This window comes from Maniola hyperantus, chromosome Z (genome assembly GCF_902806685.2).
Source record: "Maniola hyperantus chromosome Z, iAphHyp1.2, whole genome shotgun sequence".
Taxonomy (NCBI): domain Eukaryota; kingdom Metazoa; phylum Arthropoda; class Insecta; order Lepidoptera; family Nymphalidae; genus Maniola; species Maniola hyperantus.
The window spans coordinates 14,230,617-14,248,466 of NC_048564.1; the positions used below are offsets into that span (position 1 = coordinate 14,230,617).

A 17,850-nucleotide genomic window follows, 5' to 3' on the forward strand; every position below is an offset into this window, starting at 1 on the left:
CCAGTTTTAGTCTACTTACAGCCAGCATAAAGCAGAACTTTACGAGCATGAGAAGTGAAAATTATTTTAGACTTTAGTGTATATAAGAAGAGGTATTAAATAACTAGACAAAATTACAACTTTTATTTCTCGTATAACATCATAAACACACATTTTAAAGAAAAAAACAACAATTACAGGTTTCTTCACTGGACGCTCGTATTCAATTGGCCATTTCTCTGGACGGAGAAACTATTTAAATTCTCTTGTTTGACTAAAATGTTTCGTTACCTGTAAAGAGATTTAAGTGTAGGTAGTATAACGCACTAAATTTAACTCCTCACGCACCCTTTTAACTTTTTGTGTTAAATTTCATGTCAAAAACACGATTTTAGTCCTTATTTTAAAGGAAGCCCGTACCTTTGACATGACTGTTGACCCATAGAGTTAAAATGGCGCGTGAGAAGTCATTTTGTACGGACTATATGTTAAATGTTTTGTAGTAGTTGACTCCCGCGACTTCATCGGCGTGGATTTAGGTTTATTAATCGTAAAACACCCTTGGAAACATCGAAAATCCATTTATTTTGAACAACATAATCAAAAATGGACTTTCTTTGGTAGACTTTCAAAAATAAAGATTTCAAAAGGAAAAATTACTTATTGATCACACTATATATTTTTTATTATTATTTAAATACAAGTTAGCCCTTGACTGCAATCCCACCTGGTGGTAAATGATAATGCAGTCATGTAAGCGGGATAACCTGGAAGGGGTATGGCAGTTTTTAATAAACCCATGCCCCTTTTTTTACATGGCACGAGCACGAGCTGGAACATTATTTTGTCATTTCAAAACATACAAATAAATGAATGTATCTGTGAATAGAGCTGTGATAGCCTAGCGGTTAGGACGTCCGTCTTCTAATCGGAGGTCGGAGGTTCGATCCCGGGTACGCACCTCTAACTTTTTGGAGTTATGTGCGTTTTAAGTAATTAAATATCACTTGCTTTAACGGTGAAGAAAAACATCGCGAAGAAACCTGTATCCCTGAGATTTCTCCAAAATGTTCTCAAAGGTGTGTGAAGTCTACCAATCCGCACATAGCCAGCGTGTTAGACTATGGCTAAAACCCTTCTTACTCTGAGAGGAGACCCGTGCTCTGTAGTGACTCGGGGATGGGTTGACCATGATGATGATGAAATGAATGTATTCAATGGATGAAAATATACCTTTAAAACGTTAACAATTCTGCGACCTTTGTTCATTATAAAGCCTGTATATGATCCGGGGCTTTTCCATTGGCATAAAGATCCCACATTTTTACATAGAGCTTTTCCAACTCATTGGCGTAGAAATCACAGTCGAATAGAGTGCTGGTCAAACGGGCTCGGGATACTTTGGCTCTAATATATTTCCGACTGAAAGAAAAGCAATAATCCAGTACAGGTTCCGTAGTAAACCAAGGGACTCTTTAGTTTCATCCAGTACGCATAGTTTAAGATTTTACGTCTGCTGCACTGCTCATTAGAAGTAATGCCCATACTGACCACGCTGGGCAGGCGGGTTGGTCAGCGCAGGGCTGTAGGCCATTTCGCACCAGTGACGCTGCTGCCCGTCTCTGGTCTGCCATTTGGAATGATTATCCCGCCATTCTTTGGTCGTCATATCCTCGTTCGCTGATTCGCAGGGGGCACCGCGTGCAGGTGAGGTTGACATTTGGGGTGCTAAGATGTTAGTGCACTCCCTTACCCCTCTAATTTGAAGGCAGAGGCCGAATTAGCAAAAAATGACTTGTTTCATTTTTTAGAAAAGCATTATACATGCCTCGACAGGGAGTGCTTATCTGGCCTCGTCTCATAGACGTCCTCGCCAAGGCTCGGCCGTCTAACTCACACTCGACCAGAAAAAGCTTACTTCCCGGTCTCGTGCAGTAATGTACTAATTTATCAAAATAACAAAATGTAAAATTGTGAATCAAGAATGACCTTGGCTCATGAAGCATTGGCCCCAACGTTGGCAAAGCTAATTTCCCGATCCACACGTTGTGCGAACCGTGTTTGGGCCAGCGTAAGGCAGTGGTTCGACCGCCGACGATGAACGAGAAACGAGTAGAACTAGAAACTTAAACGAGTTGGCGATCAGCGGAAAGCGAATGTGAAGTTTCTATAGTTTTGTTGCCGGACTATAAGCGAGTGTGCAAGTGCGACGAGCGATTACTCGCGCCATTCGCTCGCCCGCGGTCGCCCTGTGCAAACTAGCGCACGCGTTACACGTGTTCAAGCGAGCGAATATCGCTGAACGAGTATCGCTGAGCGAGTTTTTTTTTGAAAGCTCGTCGCTCAGTGACAAAACTAGTAAAGCGAGTCGTCGCCGGCAGTGTGAACAGTCAGAGAGCAACTTTTGATATATGCATCTCTTTCGTTTACACGGAATGTACAATTATTGTGCGTTTCTTGAGAGAGAAAATCGCCGACAGTTAGTTTTCTCGCCGGCGCGGCGCAGTCAGACCAGTGCCAGGGCCAACGTGTGTAGCTGGCATGACAGGTACTAGGTAACGAATTCGCAACAGCTGCTTTTTGTTATGAACGCGCAATGTACTACTGATTAATATATTCTCTTTGATGTACGTAGTAGGTACGTACAACTCTACGTACGACCTACGTACCTAATCGAGATTTTCAAAATAGAATTCTCAATAAAATATTACGCGAGAGACATAGGTGATAGCCTAGTGGCTAAGGCGTCTTTCTTTTCGGGAGGTCGGGGGTTTGATCCCGGACCGGACTACTAACTTTTCAGAGTTATGTGCGTTTTTAAAACAATTAAAGAACACTTGCTTTAACGGTGAAGGAAAACATCGTGAGGAAACCCGCATGCCTCCATGTTCTCAAAGGTGTGTGAAGTCTGCCAATCCGCATTGGGCCAGCGTGGCAGACTATATGGCCCTTCTCGTTTGGTGGTAGTGGGTTTATCATGATGATGATGACGCGAAGATGCGTGAAAGCATATTAAGTACTAGATGATGCCCGCGACTTCATCCGCGTGGATTTAGGTTTTTTAAAATCCCGTGGGAACTCTTTAGTTTTCCAGCATAAAAAGTAGCCTATATCCTTCCCCGGGATGTAACTTTGGAGCTATCTTTGTAACAAATTTCATCAAAATTGTGTAAACTGTTGGGCCGTGAAAAGCTAACAGACAGACAGACAGACTATTAAAACAATATACATTATGAAAATTATAGGTCAAAATTAAAACAAAAAAATAAAGGGCAATAATGTACAATTTAAAAATGGTAATTATGAAACAACACCATGGAAACACATAAAATTATATTTAGCTCATTAGACTGTTTCGGATTGCGTTAAAACGTATACCGTACTAGCTTATACTCGCGACTTCGTCCGCGTGGACTACACAAATTTCAAGCCCCTATTTCGCCCCCTAAGGGGATGAATTTTCAAAAATCCTTTCTATGCGGATGCCTACGTCATAATAGTTATCTACATGCCAAATTTCAGCGCGATCCGTCCAGTAGTTAGAGCTGTACGTTGATAGATCAGTCAGTCAGTCACCTTTTCTTTTTATATATTTAGATTTCAGTGCTTTTTAAAATAATATTAGTAAAATATAGCGGCATTATAATATTATATATATTTTTTTCGCTCTGCTAGTATTTGAGGTAAGATATGTACCATTTGCTAAGATATAACTATTTGTATATTCCCTTATTACGTATTCGTTCCCTTCAATAAATATCTTATACTTTGGCACTCGTTTTCTTGAAATGATTGGTATTCAATACAATATATTCATACTATTGAAGTGTTCTTACTATTGGCAGTCCGTTCCCAATTTCACCGCAATTTCTTCGTAATCCTTCATATTGTTTGCTATGAGCTCAGAACAGTTCAGTGTTCTGAGTTGCGATGCGGCGACCCTGATCAAACAAGGATACAAAATTATTCCCCTCGTTTTGTAAAAAATTAAAAAGAGCAACCGCCGAGTTTCTTGCTGGTTCTTCGCGGTAGGAACGGCATTCCGAACCAGTGGTAAATTAAAACTACCTGACTATTCATAAGCACTTGTAAAAAGTTTACATGAATAAAAAAACCATTCTATTCTATTCTATTCTACCTAATGTTATGTATGTAATATAAATTAACTCGTGACTTTCTCCGCGTGGACTACAAAAATTTCAAACAGCATTTCACCCTCTTGGGGATTGAATTTAAAAAAATCATTTCTTAGAGTATGTCTACGTCATAATAGCTATTTGCATGCCAAATTTCAGCCCAATCCATCCAATAGTTTGAGTTGTGCGTTGATACATCAGTCAGTCAGATTAATAGTTGCATTTAAGAGAAACTAGCACATCGTTATCAAGTTAGCCCGCTACCATTTTAGATTGCATCATCACTTACTATCAGATGAGATCACAGTACAGGGGTAGCTTGTAATAGAATATAAAAAAAAACCGGTCAAATGCGTGTCAGACTCGCGCACTGAGGGTTCCGTACTACAGTCGTATTTTTTCGACATTTTGCACAATAAATCAAAAACTGTTATGCATAAAAATAAATAAAAATCTGTTTCAGTATGTAAAAGTAAAGCCCTTTCATAAGATATCCCACTTGGCATAGTTATCTTACTTTGAACATTAAAAAATACTAATTATTTGTTCGTGAGCACATTTTAATAATTTTTTGTGATGTAACCACAAATTCACAGTTTTCGGATTTATTCCTTTACTTGTGCTATAAGACCTACCAAATTTCATTATTATAGGTTTTCTTGACAGATGTGACGGACAGAGAGACAATAAAGTGATCCTATAAGGGTTCCTTTTTTCCTTTTACGGAACTCTAAAAAGATATTATCAAATCATTAATGACCTAGAGGCTAGTGTTTCCCCAGGTAAGGTAACTACGGGTGTGCCGGTCCACAAAATATCCATAGTAGTTGTGTGTCCATTACATAGAGGCGTATCCAAGCAAATATCAGCAAGTTGCCCTCTCCGTACATGTTCCTCTTTGCAGGCAATTCTTGAAAATACAATTCGACTATCAGGTAGACCTAAAACATATTCAGCTTATTATTAGTTTTTCTATCTTTTTTTAAATAGAGATAGCGAGCAAACGAGCAGGCGAAGTCACCTAATGTTAAGTAATTACCGCCGCCCATGAACATTTGCAGCACCAGAGGAACTGCCGATGCACTGCCGGCCTTTCAGGAATTTGTTGGTCCGCCCCTTGAATAATCCCAGTAGTTGATTCCACACTGTACAAGTACGTGGAAAAAATGGTCTGGCCCAAAGGGGGGTCGAAGTGCACCAGACACCCAGGTGGTGAGGGTAAAATTGCTTACGGTGCGCGTGGTGCGGTTGTAGAAAAAGGAGGGTGGAATGAGGTCAAAGCACTTCCCATTATAAAGGCGATAGAACACACATAGAACTTTCGTCTCTGCGGTGCTCCAGGCTTTCCAACGAGCCGTTTAGTTTGGGATCGTCCACAAGTCAAATAGCCCGCCTTTGGATCCAATCAAATGGAAGGAGTTGGTACTGGGGTACTCCGGCCCAAAGGTGTGAGCAGTAGTCCATGTGTGGGTGGACTTGCGTCTCTCTACTAGTTTAAAAGCAAAGATAAGTGAATTACCTAAATTGCGGATATATTTTTGTAGATTTGGTTCTCCTGCACTTGGAAATGTTAAGAGCCAAAGAACACTATTTGGCACCTTTTTCAAAATATTTACCCATACCGCCATCATTACTGGATCCATTTTGTATAATTGGTTAAAATTACAAAAAACTATAGCATCTTCTGGGAGACCATACTGTCTTCTTGAAGTAAATATAATATTATCGTAAACTTCTTCCCCTGAAGATATCTTTTTGTTTCGATGATTTAGACACACGCCATTATCGACTAATATATTATTTATATATACCTGTAATATGAAAAACACAATTAAAGTTAAGTACGTGATGTGCTACTGTGTAATCTATTAGATTTTAATATTATTTACCTGTTTCTGCTCATACTTTATTGTCACTTCAAAAACATATCTAGGAATGTCTATTTCGCTTACAACTACATTAATTGGTTCCAAGTTTTCATAAGATATAACATGATTATAATATTTCACCCCAAAAAGAGCATTCATATCAACATTCTTTGCTGCGTTGACCACAGCTATATTTTCACTGAGGTTTTTTTCGTCTTTTACATTATATCGTTGTTCCAAATGTGGGAACATTTGTTTATGATCACCAATAAAGTAAGTGTGTGGCATGAACGCAAACTTTTCACTGAAATTCGCTGATGTCGATTTCGAACTTGATGTCTCGTCTGTTATAAAATAGTCAATATATTCAGCACCACTTGTGCCTGGATAGCCAAGCCACATCACTTGTATCGGTGCAGGTTTCATAGCAAATATTTCGTTTCTTGCACCCTTTGTATACCCATTCATGTTAATTAAAATATTAATATTATCACTATTTATTATTTTGGCGGCTTTAACGTAACACTTTACATGAGATAAATCAACAAAATGTTCTGATTCCTTTTCTATTTTACTACGGAATGTGGTTCCATCGTCTGGGTTTAGAGAATAACAGAAAACTTCAACATTCTCTCGACGATGCATTCCCGGAATCGACTGCATTAGGTGAGAAGTCGGATGATTACCAAAGTCACTGCTAACGTAGCCAATTCGCAAACGTCCTTTCAGCTTATTCGAATGTCTAAATATAGTATTATTGCACATTATAGCCTTTTCTAGGTACAAATGAGCATGACGTGCAGCGATTTCTCTTCTTGCTCTGTTTGACAATGGATAAAGGATGGAATGATGGGGATGTACAGAACACAACTTATCACTATTCGACAACTGGTCTTCAACTATAGAAATGATGTTGTACATTCGCTCCTCATAGTTATCCCAGTTACACACTATTTGTAAACAATGTGCTAAATTGCAATAGGCGTCAGGGAAATCTGGTTTTATATGCAACGCCATTTTGTATGACTGAATAGCATCGCATATGTTACCTAGATCTTTATAAATACTAGCTAGATTACAGTGAGCGTCTGCAAATAGCGGATTTATTTCTATAGCCTTTTTGAAACACAAAAGAGCTCCATTCGTATCTTGCATTTCTCTCAGAGTGTTTCCCATGTTACTGTACGCGTCAGCGAATTTCGGTTGTATGCTTATGGCTTGCTTGTAGTGGAACAAAGCTTCTTCAAGTTTGCCTGTAACAAAAACAACAATCATTTCCAGCATGTTATGATTTATACTCTTTTTAGGGCACCGTACCCCAAAAGGAAAAAGGAACCCTTATTGGATCACGTCTTCATTATTTATCTGTCGAAGGGGGTAAAATAGGGGTTTGAAATTTGTATTGGCCACATGAACGAAGTCGCGGGAATAAGCTAGTTAAAACTATAGTCCGAGCCCCACCCGCACCGGGCTAGCGCGGGCGCAGTGCGGGTGTGGGAGGCGTTCCCTCCCCGTATGCCATCTTGACCTGTCGCGTACTATACTCGCAATAAGACCGTGAACAGATACACTCATCGGTACAATAATAATCGCTGAGTCAACACTCCACATGGCGCTAATCTTTACGAGCATTATTATTAGTATAGAGAGAGAGCCAGTGCGTGCCATACCTTCGTTATTTTATAAAAGCTGAAAGATTCTCTGCGTATTTTCCCCAACACTGGGAGGAACCTTGAAGGATTTTTGTCTGGATCATTGTGTTTGAACGTATAAGTTCGGCGTGCAGATCAAGACATAGACATCTGCCAAGAAAGGATTTTTTAAAATTCAACCCCTGAGAAAAAGAAAAGCTATGAAGAATGTGTAGTCCACGCGGATGAAAACGCAGCCATAAGTTACCCTATAGAAATCTTTTTTTTTTCATTACGCACCTCGTACGGAACTCTGAAAACCACAGAGCACGTTCGCAGCTAATTATAGCAACCGCAGGAAGCACTAAGCGTATGCGTCAGTTAGCAACCAACAGACCTTTCAGCAGTTAATCTGTATTATTTATACGGCTTTTTCAAGGATTACCTACTTAACTAAGCTTTAATTTAATTAATTATTACAAACCAACGCAAGTATTTTATTAACTATCAATAAATAAGTCGTAGGTTTTCGCTGATTGGCATAGCCATTATTTTGTGTAATCTCCTCAATTATTTTCAATTAAGCAACGTTTTACCTTTAATTTTATTACAGCTAACCTGATTTAATGAAGCAATCCATTATCCTATCATATCCTACCTACATTATAGTTAATCCTACAGGCAAAGCCGTGCCGCCAAGCGATTTAGCGTTCCGGTACGATACCGTGTAGAAAGGGGGCATGGTTTTAATAAAAACTGCCATACCAATTACCACCAGGTGAGATTGCAAGAGCTAACTTGTATGTTTTGAATTTCAAAAAAAAAACCTTACCCTGCTGTTGCAAAAGTGACGCTAAGTTGCTATGAGTCGCGGCAAAGTTGGGAAACACCTCCAAAGCCTTTAAGTACAATCGAGTAGCCTCTTCAATTTTTCCTTGTTCTCTTTTGACGTTTCCAAGATTATTAAGCGTATCGACATGAGCCGGGCACAAGTGCAGGGCCTTGTTGTAGCATTCCTCGGCTTCATTCACGCGGCCTTTTTCTTTGAGAGCGTTGGCAAGATTGCAGTACGCGTCCGGGAAATTGGGTTGGAGTTCGATAGCTTGTCTGTAGGTGTCAATGGCGAGGTCGATGAAACCTTGCTTGTAGTAGAGGCATGCCAAGTTCCCGCGCACGACACCGCTGCTCGGCGTCAGCTTCAGTGATTGCAGATACACTGCTACCGCTCTGCAAAAATAAACAACATTATGGCATCTACACACTTTGTCGTACACATTTTATACATTAACTAGCCATAGTGGTCGCTCAGATGTACTAGTTTAATTAGTGCGATTTACTTCTTCTAAATCTTAATATATAAAAGGAAAAGGTGACTGACTGACTGACTGATGTATCAACGCACAGCTCAAACTACTGGACGGATCGGGCTGAAATTTGGCAGGCAGTTAGTTATTATGACGTAAACATCCGCTAAGAAAGAATTTTTGAAAATTCAACCCCTAAGGGGTGAAATAGGGGTTTCAAAGTGTTGTCCACGCGGACGAAGTCGCGAGCATAAGCGTCTCCGGGATGTAAGCGGTCACTGGCATCATCTAGTTATGAAATAAATCATACTTAATACTTGAGTCATGTTTAGCACAGATTGTACATTCAAATCACGTAAAATTCAAGCTGGGTGCGCTAAAAAATGTCAAAGTCAAAGTCAAATGATTTATTCAAAAACGTACATGGAAGTTCTTTGTTTAAAATAGGTAATAAACTCAGAACAAGGACTATTAGAAGTAGCCCTATTGTGACACTTAAAGCGACAAGATAGCTAAATGCATTTAAGCCCTTATTAGAACGTGACAAAATGATTATGTTTTGTCCTTATCACCGTGGCCACTTTTTTTGTTTGCCAAAATGTATTTGTACGCGAGACTTTCGCAAACAACGTGAAGTGAGGTTATGTTGACTCAAGTATTTTAAAGAAATAATTAATTTGTTTTGTTGTTTTTTTGTTTTTGAAGTTATTGTTCAATGGTGGGTTGCAGTATACTAGGCTACAATAAGCGAAGCGAACGTAAAATAGACAGAATAACATTTCACAAGTAAGTACCTCTGCTTGAGCGAAAGGGACTGAGGGGGCCACGCTAGTTGCATATCTGGACATAATATCTGTGGTAATAAATTACTCTTTTCGATTGTCGGTTGTTGGATTTGTAAGATATAGTGGTGATAATAATTATTACGCAAACTTCGATCTGTCGATCCGAATATGTGTGGAGACACCCTAACAAAGCTTTCGGTGATGTAGCATGTTATGATATATCCATCATCATATTGTTTGAAATAGTTCACTGTATCTCACTGTAATAGTTCGTTTACAATTCTGTTTATTTCATTTTAAGAAACGAGTACCAAGAGCGCCATAACTATGTACCTAATAAAATAAATATTTCCTGGCAGTAAAATAGCCGTATGTTTCTTGTTTGATACAGTTTTTACTACATTATGAAAATATTTACTGGAGCTTCATTACTTATATTTAGTTTTATATTTTGTTTTTATAGTTTACTAGCTGCCCCGGCGAACTTTGTACCGTCTAACAGTCGATTCTTTTTCAGGCAATTTTTTAAATTTTTCTCTCCGTAAGAACCATCCTCGTACTTCAAAGAATATTATAAAAAAAGAATTAGCGAAATCGGTTCAGCTGTTCTCGAGATTTGCGATGACCAACACATTTAGTGATTCATTTTTATATTATAGAGATTATAGAGATCGGTTCGGCTTAAGTCTAGTATTTACCACTAAGTAGGTACCTCCAACATCAATTATAACCGACAGTTGCTAAATCCCATAAATTTTTGTGGCCAGGTCGCGTACAGCATCAGGATTGAGTAGTTGAAATCCAAATTTTTTATGGTGCAATGTCACAAATTTTCTCTATCAATTAAAAAAATACTCAAATTCTAATTACGTAGACAAACACAACTCCTCCTTTTTGAAAGTATATAAAAAATTTGCCAATGTTACTCCTTGGTTAATCCTCTATTTGTCTGTGAAAGTCCCGTCACAATAGGTTCAGCTGTCCCGAAGATCAGCCCGTTCAAACAGAGAGACAGACAAAAAATTTAAAACGTGTAGGTAATTTTAAAAACGATAATATTATGCGGTAGTTATTTCGAAATTACAGACAGACACTTCATTTTTATTTATAAGCATAAATTTGTATAGATTATTATGGAGATTAACAATAGAATAGAATAATTAAATAATACAGAGAAATATAAATTAATTTTCCAAATCGCCTCTGCCGGGAATCAAACTCATAACCACAATGCTCATCACTGCACCCAACAGGTCATCAAGAGGCGACTGACCCTTATTAATACTTACAAAGGCTTCAAACACTTTGTAAGAAAACTTTTATACAGAATCAACAATATAAAGAAGCTTTTGGTAATTATTTTTCTGTAATAAAAAAACCCGTGCGAGTCAGGCTCGCGCACCGAGGTTTTACTAGTACAGTAGTATTTTTTCGACATTTTGCACGATAAATAAAAAACTGTCATTTATAAAAATAAATAAAAATGTGTTTTAGAATCCACAGGCGAAGCCCTTTCATATGATACCCCACTTGATATCTTACTTTGATAATTGAAAATACTAATAATTAGTTCATGACCACAATATTTTTTTGTGTGATGAAACCACAAATTCACGGTTTTCAGATTTTCCCCTTATGTCTGCTATAATACCTATACCTACCTGCTAAATTTCTTCTAGATCAACGGGAAGTAGGTACCCTGTAGGTTTATAGACAGGCAGACAGACAACAAAGTGATACTATAAGGGTTCCGCTTTTCCTTTTGAGGTCCGGAACCCGAAAAAATTGCTTTGACAGAACGAGGAGCCACTCAGATATTATCATTATAAAAAATTACATTCCACTTTGTACTTTGACTATAAAGCGAATTTTAATGACACTTGAGTGTATGAATATATGAATATAAATCTGATAATGTGAATAATGATATTGGAGTAAGAGCCCGTGAGAGCCATGCGTTCATTATTTTATAAAAGCTGCAAGTTTCTATTCGTATTGTCCCCTACATAGGTAGGAATGACTATGACAGCGACTATGAAGTAAGGATGATCGGGGCAGATAACAGGTAACAAAGGTGTATCACGTCGCAACAGTGCAATGGATTGACGTGATTTTTTATATGGGTATAGATAAAGACCTGGAGAGTGACTTGTGAGTGAGTGACTTGTGAGTGAGTGACTTGTGAGTGAGTGGGCTTTTTATCCCGGAAAATCAAAGAGTTCCCACGGGATTTTAAAAGTCCTAATTCCACGCGGGCATCAGCTAGTTAGAAATAACGTCACGCACTTTATACTTTGACGAAAAGTTTTATACACCTTTGTCTGTTTCTGCCAAAGTCACATCCAAGCTTCATAGTCGCTGATCGTTCCTCGATGTGTTAGGATAATGCGCGGAGAAAGTTTCAGCTTTTATAAAATAAGGAAAAACTACAAAAAGCTTCGAAAAATATAAAGTTAAACAAAAGTCGTTAAGCGGATTTTGGGCTTTCATCGTATCTCTGTAGTAACTTTTTGCATGAAACTAGCTTATTCCCGCGACTTCGTCCCCGTGGACTACACAAATTTCAAACCCCTGTTTTCAATGCCAAAATGCCAAATTTCAGCCCGGTGTGTCCAGTAGTTTTAGCTGTGCGTTGATTGATCAGTCAGTCAGTCAGTCAATCGGCTTTTTCTTGTATATATAACACAGATAATATCTCCTTCTAACTATTAATTAACTATCTATGATTTTATACAAACGACTTAGGTATAATATTATGATGGTTACTGATGGTAGGTTTATAAATAAATAAAATTGTTCAATAAGATTGGAATGGAAACTTCAATCAGATTCAATAAACTTGTACTTATTTATTTAAGTAATGTACACAAGGTTTCCTTTTCCAATCGAAACCAATATTGTAAGTGTAAATAATGCTTCAAATAGAATCAATCAAAAGGTTCATTGAAGTTTCCGATCTATAAGTTCACAAAGTGAATGGCCAGTTCAAAAGGTTTCTTATCAATGAAATGAAACTAAATGGAATGGAATGAAATGAAAATATATAAAAGGAAAAGGTGACTGATTGACTGACCGACTGACTGACTGATCTATCAACGCAGAGCTCAAACTACTGGACGGATCGGGCTGAAATTTGGCATGAAGATAGCTATTATGACGTAGGCATCCGCTAAGAAAGGATTTTTAAAAATTCAACCCCTAAGGGGGTGAAATAGTGGTTTGAAATTTGTGTAGTCCACGCGGACGCGAAGTCGCGAGCATAAGCTAGTAAAATATAGATTTATCTCAAAGTTTAATTTTTAGTATTTACTAATTTTCCACAGAAATTCATTTCTTTCGTTCAGAGAGATAGCATATTAGCCTTAGCGATATATCCTTAGCGGATGCCTTCGTCATAATAGCTATCTGATGCCAAATTTCAGCCCGATCCGTCCAGTAGTTTAAGCTGTGCGTTGATAGATCAGTCAGTCAGTCAATCCTTTTATATATTTAGACTAGTAGTATAAACATACTGAAACACATTATATTACCTATAAAAAGAAATATTATATTCATATCATGTAGGACAACTTGTGCCACTTATGATATTATGTCAGAGTTCTACCAGCTGGTTCGGAATGATTATACTGAGATATCTAATTTCTATCTCTTTTCTTCGTGTTGCATAACCGAATCGTGAAACAGTGTGACCTAGTTGCGCATCGATTGTGCTGAGTAATCAACGTTGACCCAAGTCAATAACTAGGTGAATGACTGATTTTTAGGTTGCAACTAAATATTAGAGTATAAGTACCGCAAATTGATAATGCGCGTGGCCGCCATTTTAGTTACGTCAGTACTAGACTGAAGTTTCCAGCTGATGGTATATTTTTATTTCAGCTGACATCAAAATGACGTCATTTAGATGTTAATGAGACATGGTTCCAGCGCATTAATAATTAAATCATAGAGTCAAATCCTGTGGTCGTACTCTAAAACAATATTATCAGTAAATATAGAAATTGAGCAGTAAAGAAGTGGGACATTCAACTCGTAAAACTGAAAAGGTCCCAGTTAAGCTGCCTGTCCACTAGTCGCAGTAGAGAGGAGCTGTGCAAATATTAACCAATAGAATTCCATAAAACTCACGCTCTGCTTCAGTGGACAAGGATTTGCGGACTAGTTTTAAAAATCATATATTTTAACGCGGAGTGGATAAACGGAACAGGGAAGCAGAGCAGAGAAGCGGAGTGGAGCTAGGCTCCGCATATCGAAAAACATAAAACACAGTCCGCAACTCTACACCGCATTACTTTGTGGCTCCGGTCCGCTTCCTAGTTTCGCGTCTATGGACAGGTACAGTCCGCAACTCCACTCCGCAACAATTTTTCGCTGCGCTTCACTACCTAGCTCCGCAGCAGTGGACAGGCATCCTTAAGAGGGTATGCCAACGTTTTTTTTTGAGTCTCACTTTTAATTTTGTGGAGGCATACCTCCACTTTCGAAAACAAAATCAGTGTAGTACATAAACATATATATGATTTTTGTTTTCGAAAGTTCAAAATCTGAGTATAATACGTAGCGGTTACAAGTTTATATACCTATCTGTGCTTAGCAACTTTACAGCTCTAATATATTTTTTTATTTTTTTTATTCAGATACAAGTTACTTAGCCCTTAATTGCAATCATACGTGATGGTAAGTGATGCTGTCTAAGACGAAAGCGGGCTAATCTGGAAGGGGTATGGCAGTTTTTATTAAACCCAAGCCCCTTCGGTTTCTATACGGCATCGTACCGAAACGCTTAATCGCTTAGTGGCACAGCCACGGCTGAATACTTTTTAGGGTTCCGTACCTCAAATAAAAAAAGAAACCCTTATAACCCTGTTTGTTCTTTTATACAAACCTTGTCCTGACAATTACAAACACAACAAAAAAAGAATTATCCAATTTGGTGCAGTTTTTCGGAAGCGATATCTCAGGCAGTGGTCCGACCGCCGCGCCGACGATGAACGAGAAACGAGTAGAACTAGAAACTTAAACGAGTTGGCGATCAGCGGGAAGCGAGTATGATGTTTCGATAGTTTTGTCGCCGGGCTATGAGAGAATGTGCAAGTGCGACGAACGATTACTCGCGCCATTCGCCCTCGGTCGCTCAGTCCTGTGCAAACCTGCGCGCGCGTTACACGTGTTCAAGCGAGCGAGCGTCGCTGAACGACTATCGCTGAGCGAGTTTATTTCTGAAAGCTCGTCGCTCATCGACAAAACTATTAAAGCGAGTCCTCGCCGGCAGCGTGAACAGTCTGAGAGCAACTTTTGATATATGCATCTCTTTCGTTTACACGGAATATCGCCGATAGTTAGTCGTTTTCTCGCCGGCGGCGGTCGGACCACTGCCTTATGCTCGTATATATATTTTGTCGATTCATATTATTTTAACCGACTTCAAAAAAAGGAGGAGGTTATCAACTCGACTGTATGTTTTTTTATTTAAAGATTTATTTATCAACTTTAAAAGCTATACTCCATCATAAGTAGTTAAGTACCTACCCTTATTATAAATGCGAAAGTGTGTTTGTTTGTTGGTTTGTTGGTTTGTCCTTCAATCGTCGCAACGGTGCAACGGATTGACGTGATTTTTTAAATGGGGATAGATAAAGACCTGGAGAGTGACAGGCTTTTTATCCCAGAATATCAAAGAGTTCCCACGGGATTTTTAAGAAATCTAACTCCACGTGGACGAAGTCGCGGGCATCATCTTGTAATTCATAATGCTTATATGGCTTGTAGAAAGCTTTTGCCGGCTTTTTCCCAGTATTTGTTAGGTACATTATTAATGCTCCATAGTAAACAGTATTCGATAATCGCTCACGTCAATAGAAAGGTTATGTTACTTATTATGTCGAACTTCGTGAACTGGAACGTTATTGACGGAATGAGGTCACACGTCCGTTTCAGGGGAATGCCTGAAATCACTGAATCAAAAATTAAGGAAAAGCAAGTAGGTACCAAAGTTATTTTTAGGGTTCCGTACCTCTAAATAAAATAAAATCAGAACGCGTCTGCAAATCCGCACCGTACTTTTACTTTACTTTTCCTTAAATTTTTGTGAATCATGTTTTTAAACCAAGAAATCTAATTCCTGCAAATATTTGTAGATATTAAAATGAATCAAGTTTTTAAACCGAGAATTGCTGCAAATATTTGCTAGCAGTCATTTTAATTAATTCGTAGCCCCTCGTGTCTGTAGGGCGGGCGGCAGATTCCGCCTTAGTTTAACATCAACCGATTCCAGATTATCTCGTGAATTCTACGGAATATACATGATCTATACATATTTTATTACTTCAATTAATAATATTAATTAATTAATTCAATACTTTAAAAAACATAGAAAAACTTTTGTTTGATAAAAGAATATTGGCATAGGTAGGTAATCGGTGAAATGTAGTGTCGGGGGTTTGATCCTGGGCCCACACCTTTCACTTTTTGGAGTTAGGTAAATAATATCACTTGCTTTAACGGTGAAGTAAAACATCGTGAGGAAACTAGCATGCCTGAGAGTTCGCCATAATGTTTACAAAGGCATGTGAAGTTTGCCAATTCACACTTGGCCAGCGTGGTGGACTATGGCCAAGCCTCTCTTCATTCTGAGAGAAAATCCGTGGTCAGTAGTGAGCTGGCGATGGGTTGATGGTGATGATGATGAGAGCAAAAAATAAAAATTTTGCCTTGAAAAACTGACCTTTTGATTTTATTTTTAATCCAGTCAACGCAGCCGCTGGAGACGTCAGCAGACTGCGCGGGCCGCGGCGGCGCGATGTTGATGACAGTGTACACGACCACACATTGGTATTCCATATTACGAACATGTCCGGAGAGACGCGCGACGGTACTGAAACTCCGAGGGCGACCCGACGCGCCCGCGCCGCCGACGACGCAAGCCGCGACCTTCGTCCGAGCCCGCCGTAAGGCTAGTTACTCATATTATGCCACCTGTAAATGAACTTGGCTACCGAGATAGATGGCGGGCCCTAGCCGGTGGAACTCCGACTTAAAGATCATCACTAGGGTACAAAGTTGCCCTGCGCTCAACCCGGATAAGGAAGCCAAGACTAATAGACCCGTAATCCCGCTTGGGCGGAAAACTCGCACACCACATCACCTTGGCCCGCGGGCTCCTACGTCCCGCATACCTCAAAAGGAGAAACGGAACCCTTATAGGATCACTTTGTTGTCTGTCTGTCTCTCAAGAAACCTATAGAGTACTTCCCTTTGACCTATAATCATCAAATTTGGTAGGTAGGTAAGTCTTGTAGCATACGTAAGAGAAAAAATCCGAAAACCGTGAATTTGTGGTTACATCACAAAAAATAAATAAAAATGGGTTCATGAACAAATAACTAGTATTTTCTACTTTCAAAGTAAGATTAATATACCAAATGGGGCATCATATGAAAAGGCGTGACCTGTAAATTCTAAAACAGATTTTAATTTATTTTTCTAAATGTTATTCATGAATGTTTTAGATTTATCGTGCAAAATGTCGAAAAAATACGATTGTAGTAAGGAATCCCCGGTGTGCAAGTCTGACTCGCACTTGGCCGGTTTTTTGATGAGTACGCGTACGAGTACTAAACTAACTTATTTAAATAATATTTATGGTGTACCTAGATACTATGGTAAATTGTTATCACCTTTTCTTCCATATGATGCAATTTGTTGTGTGTGAGTTTTCTATTAAGAGGGTTCGAAACCATGCACCCCCCAGGCATTTTGGGGTCACACATTTTGGGGCACGCATTTCTAACTTATTGGAATTATGTGCATTTTAAGTAATATTAAAATATATAGCTGATCCTGGCTGTACTCACGTGGTTCTGGTTGGTCGAAAATTTAGCTTAGAGAAACATCAGGATTGACACCATTACATTTATTGCATTTCGCTAATGTAATCTCACGCTTATGATACAAACCGCGAGACTATTTTACGACAAAATCTATTTACCACGACACCCGCCTTTTAATCAGTCCGACATTTTTATTTAAAACACAAACTTTTAAAAATAGATCCGACAAATATAAAACTATTTCACACGAGGCATTGGAAAACCAGCTGTTAGATGAGTTTAATGAAATACCAGCTATTTATTACTCGTTCAATCGAA

The 17,850-nt window shown here is 38.7% G+C and overlaps 1 protein-coding gene across 1 annotated transcript; it reads right to left on the minus strand.

The window, feature by feature from the left end:
• Window positions 1-100: 100 nt before the first annotated feature.
• On the minus strand, window positions 101-17,285 carry LOC117995884 (UDP-N-acetylglucosamine--peptide N-acetylglucosaminyltransferase 110 kDa subunit-like). Its single transcript, XM_069508639.1, has 8 exons — window positions 16,428-17,285; window positions 8,447-8,841; window positions 6,005-7,236; window positions 5,635-5,926; window positions 4,876-5,056; window positions 3,816-3,920; window positions 1,213-1,401; window positions 101-270 (listed from the first exon to the last, which is right to left on the minus strand). Exons 1-7 carry the CDS (start codon window positions 16,541-16,543, stop codon window positions 1,248-1,250), a joined length of 2,475 nt encoding a protein of 824 aa, XP_069364740.1. The 5' UTR covers window positions 16,544-17,285; the 3' UTR covers window positions 101-270; window positions 1,213-1,247.
• Between the last annotated feature and the right edge of the window lie 565 nt (window positions 17,286-17,850).

Bases quoted from the DNA above. Each gene is read 5' to 3' on its own strand.
- LOC117995884 (XM_069508639.1), bottom strand. From the start codon at position 16,543: ATGGAATACCAATGTGTGGTCGTGTACACTGTCATCAACATCGCGCCG. The intron at 8,842-16,427 runs GTCAGTTTTTCA...TTATTTTTGCAG, and splicing joins ATTAAAAATAAAATCAAAAG to AGCGGTAGCAGTGTATCTGC. The intron at 7,237-8,446 runs GTAAGGTTTTTT...TTTTTGTTACAG, and splicing joins GTCACTTTTGCAACAGCAGG to GCAAACTTGAAGAAGCTTTG.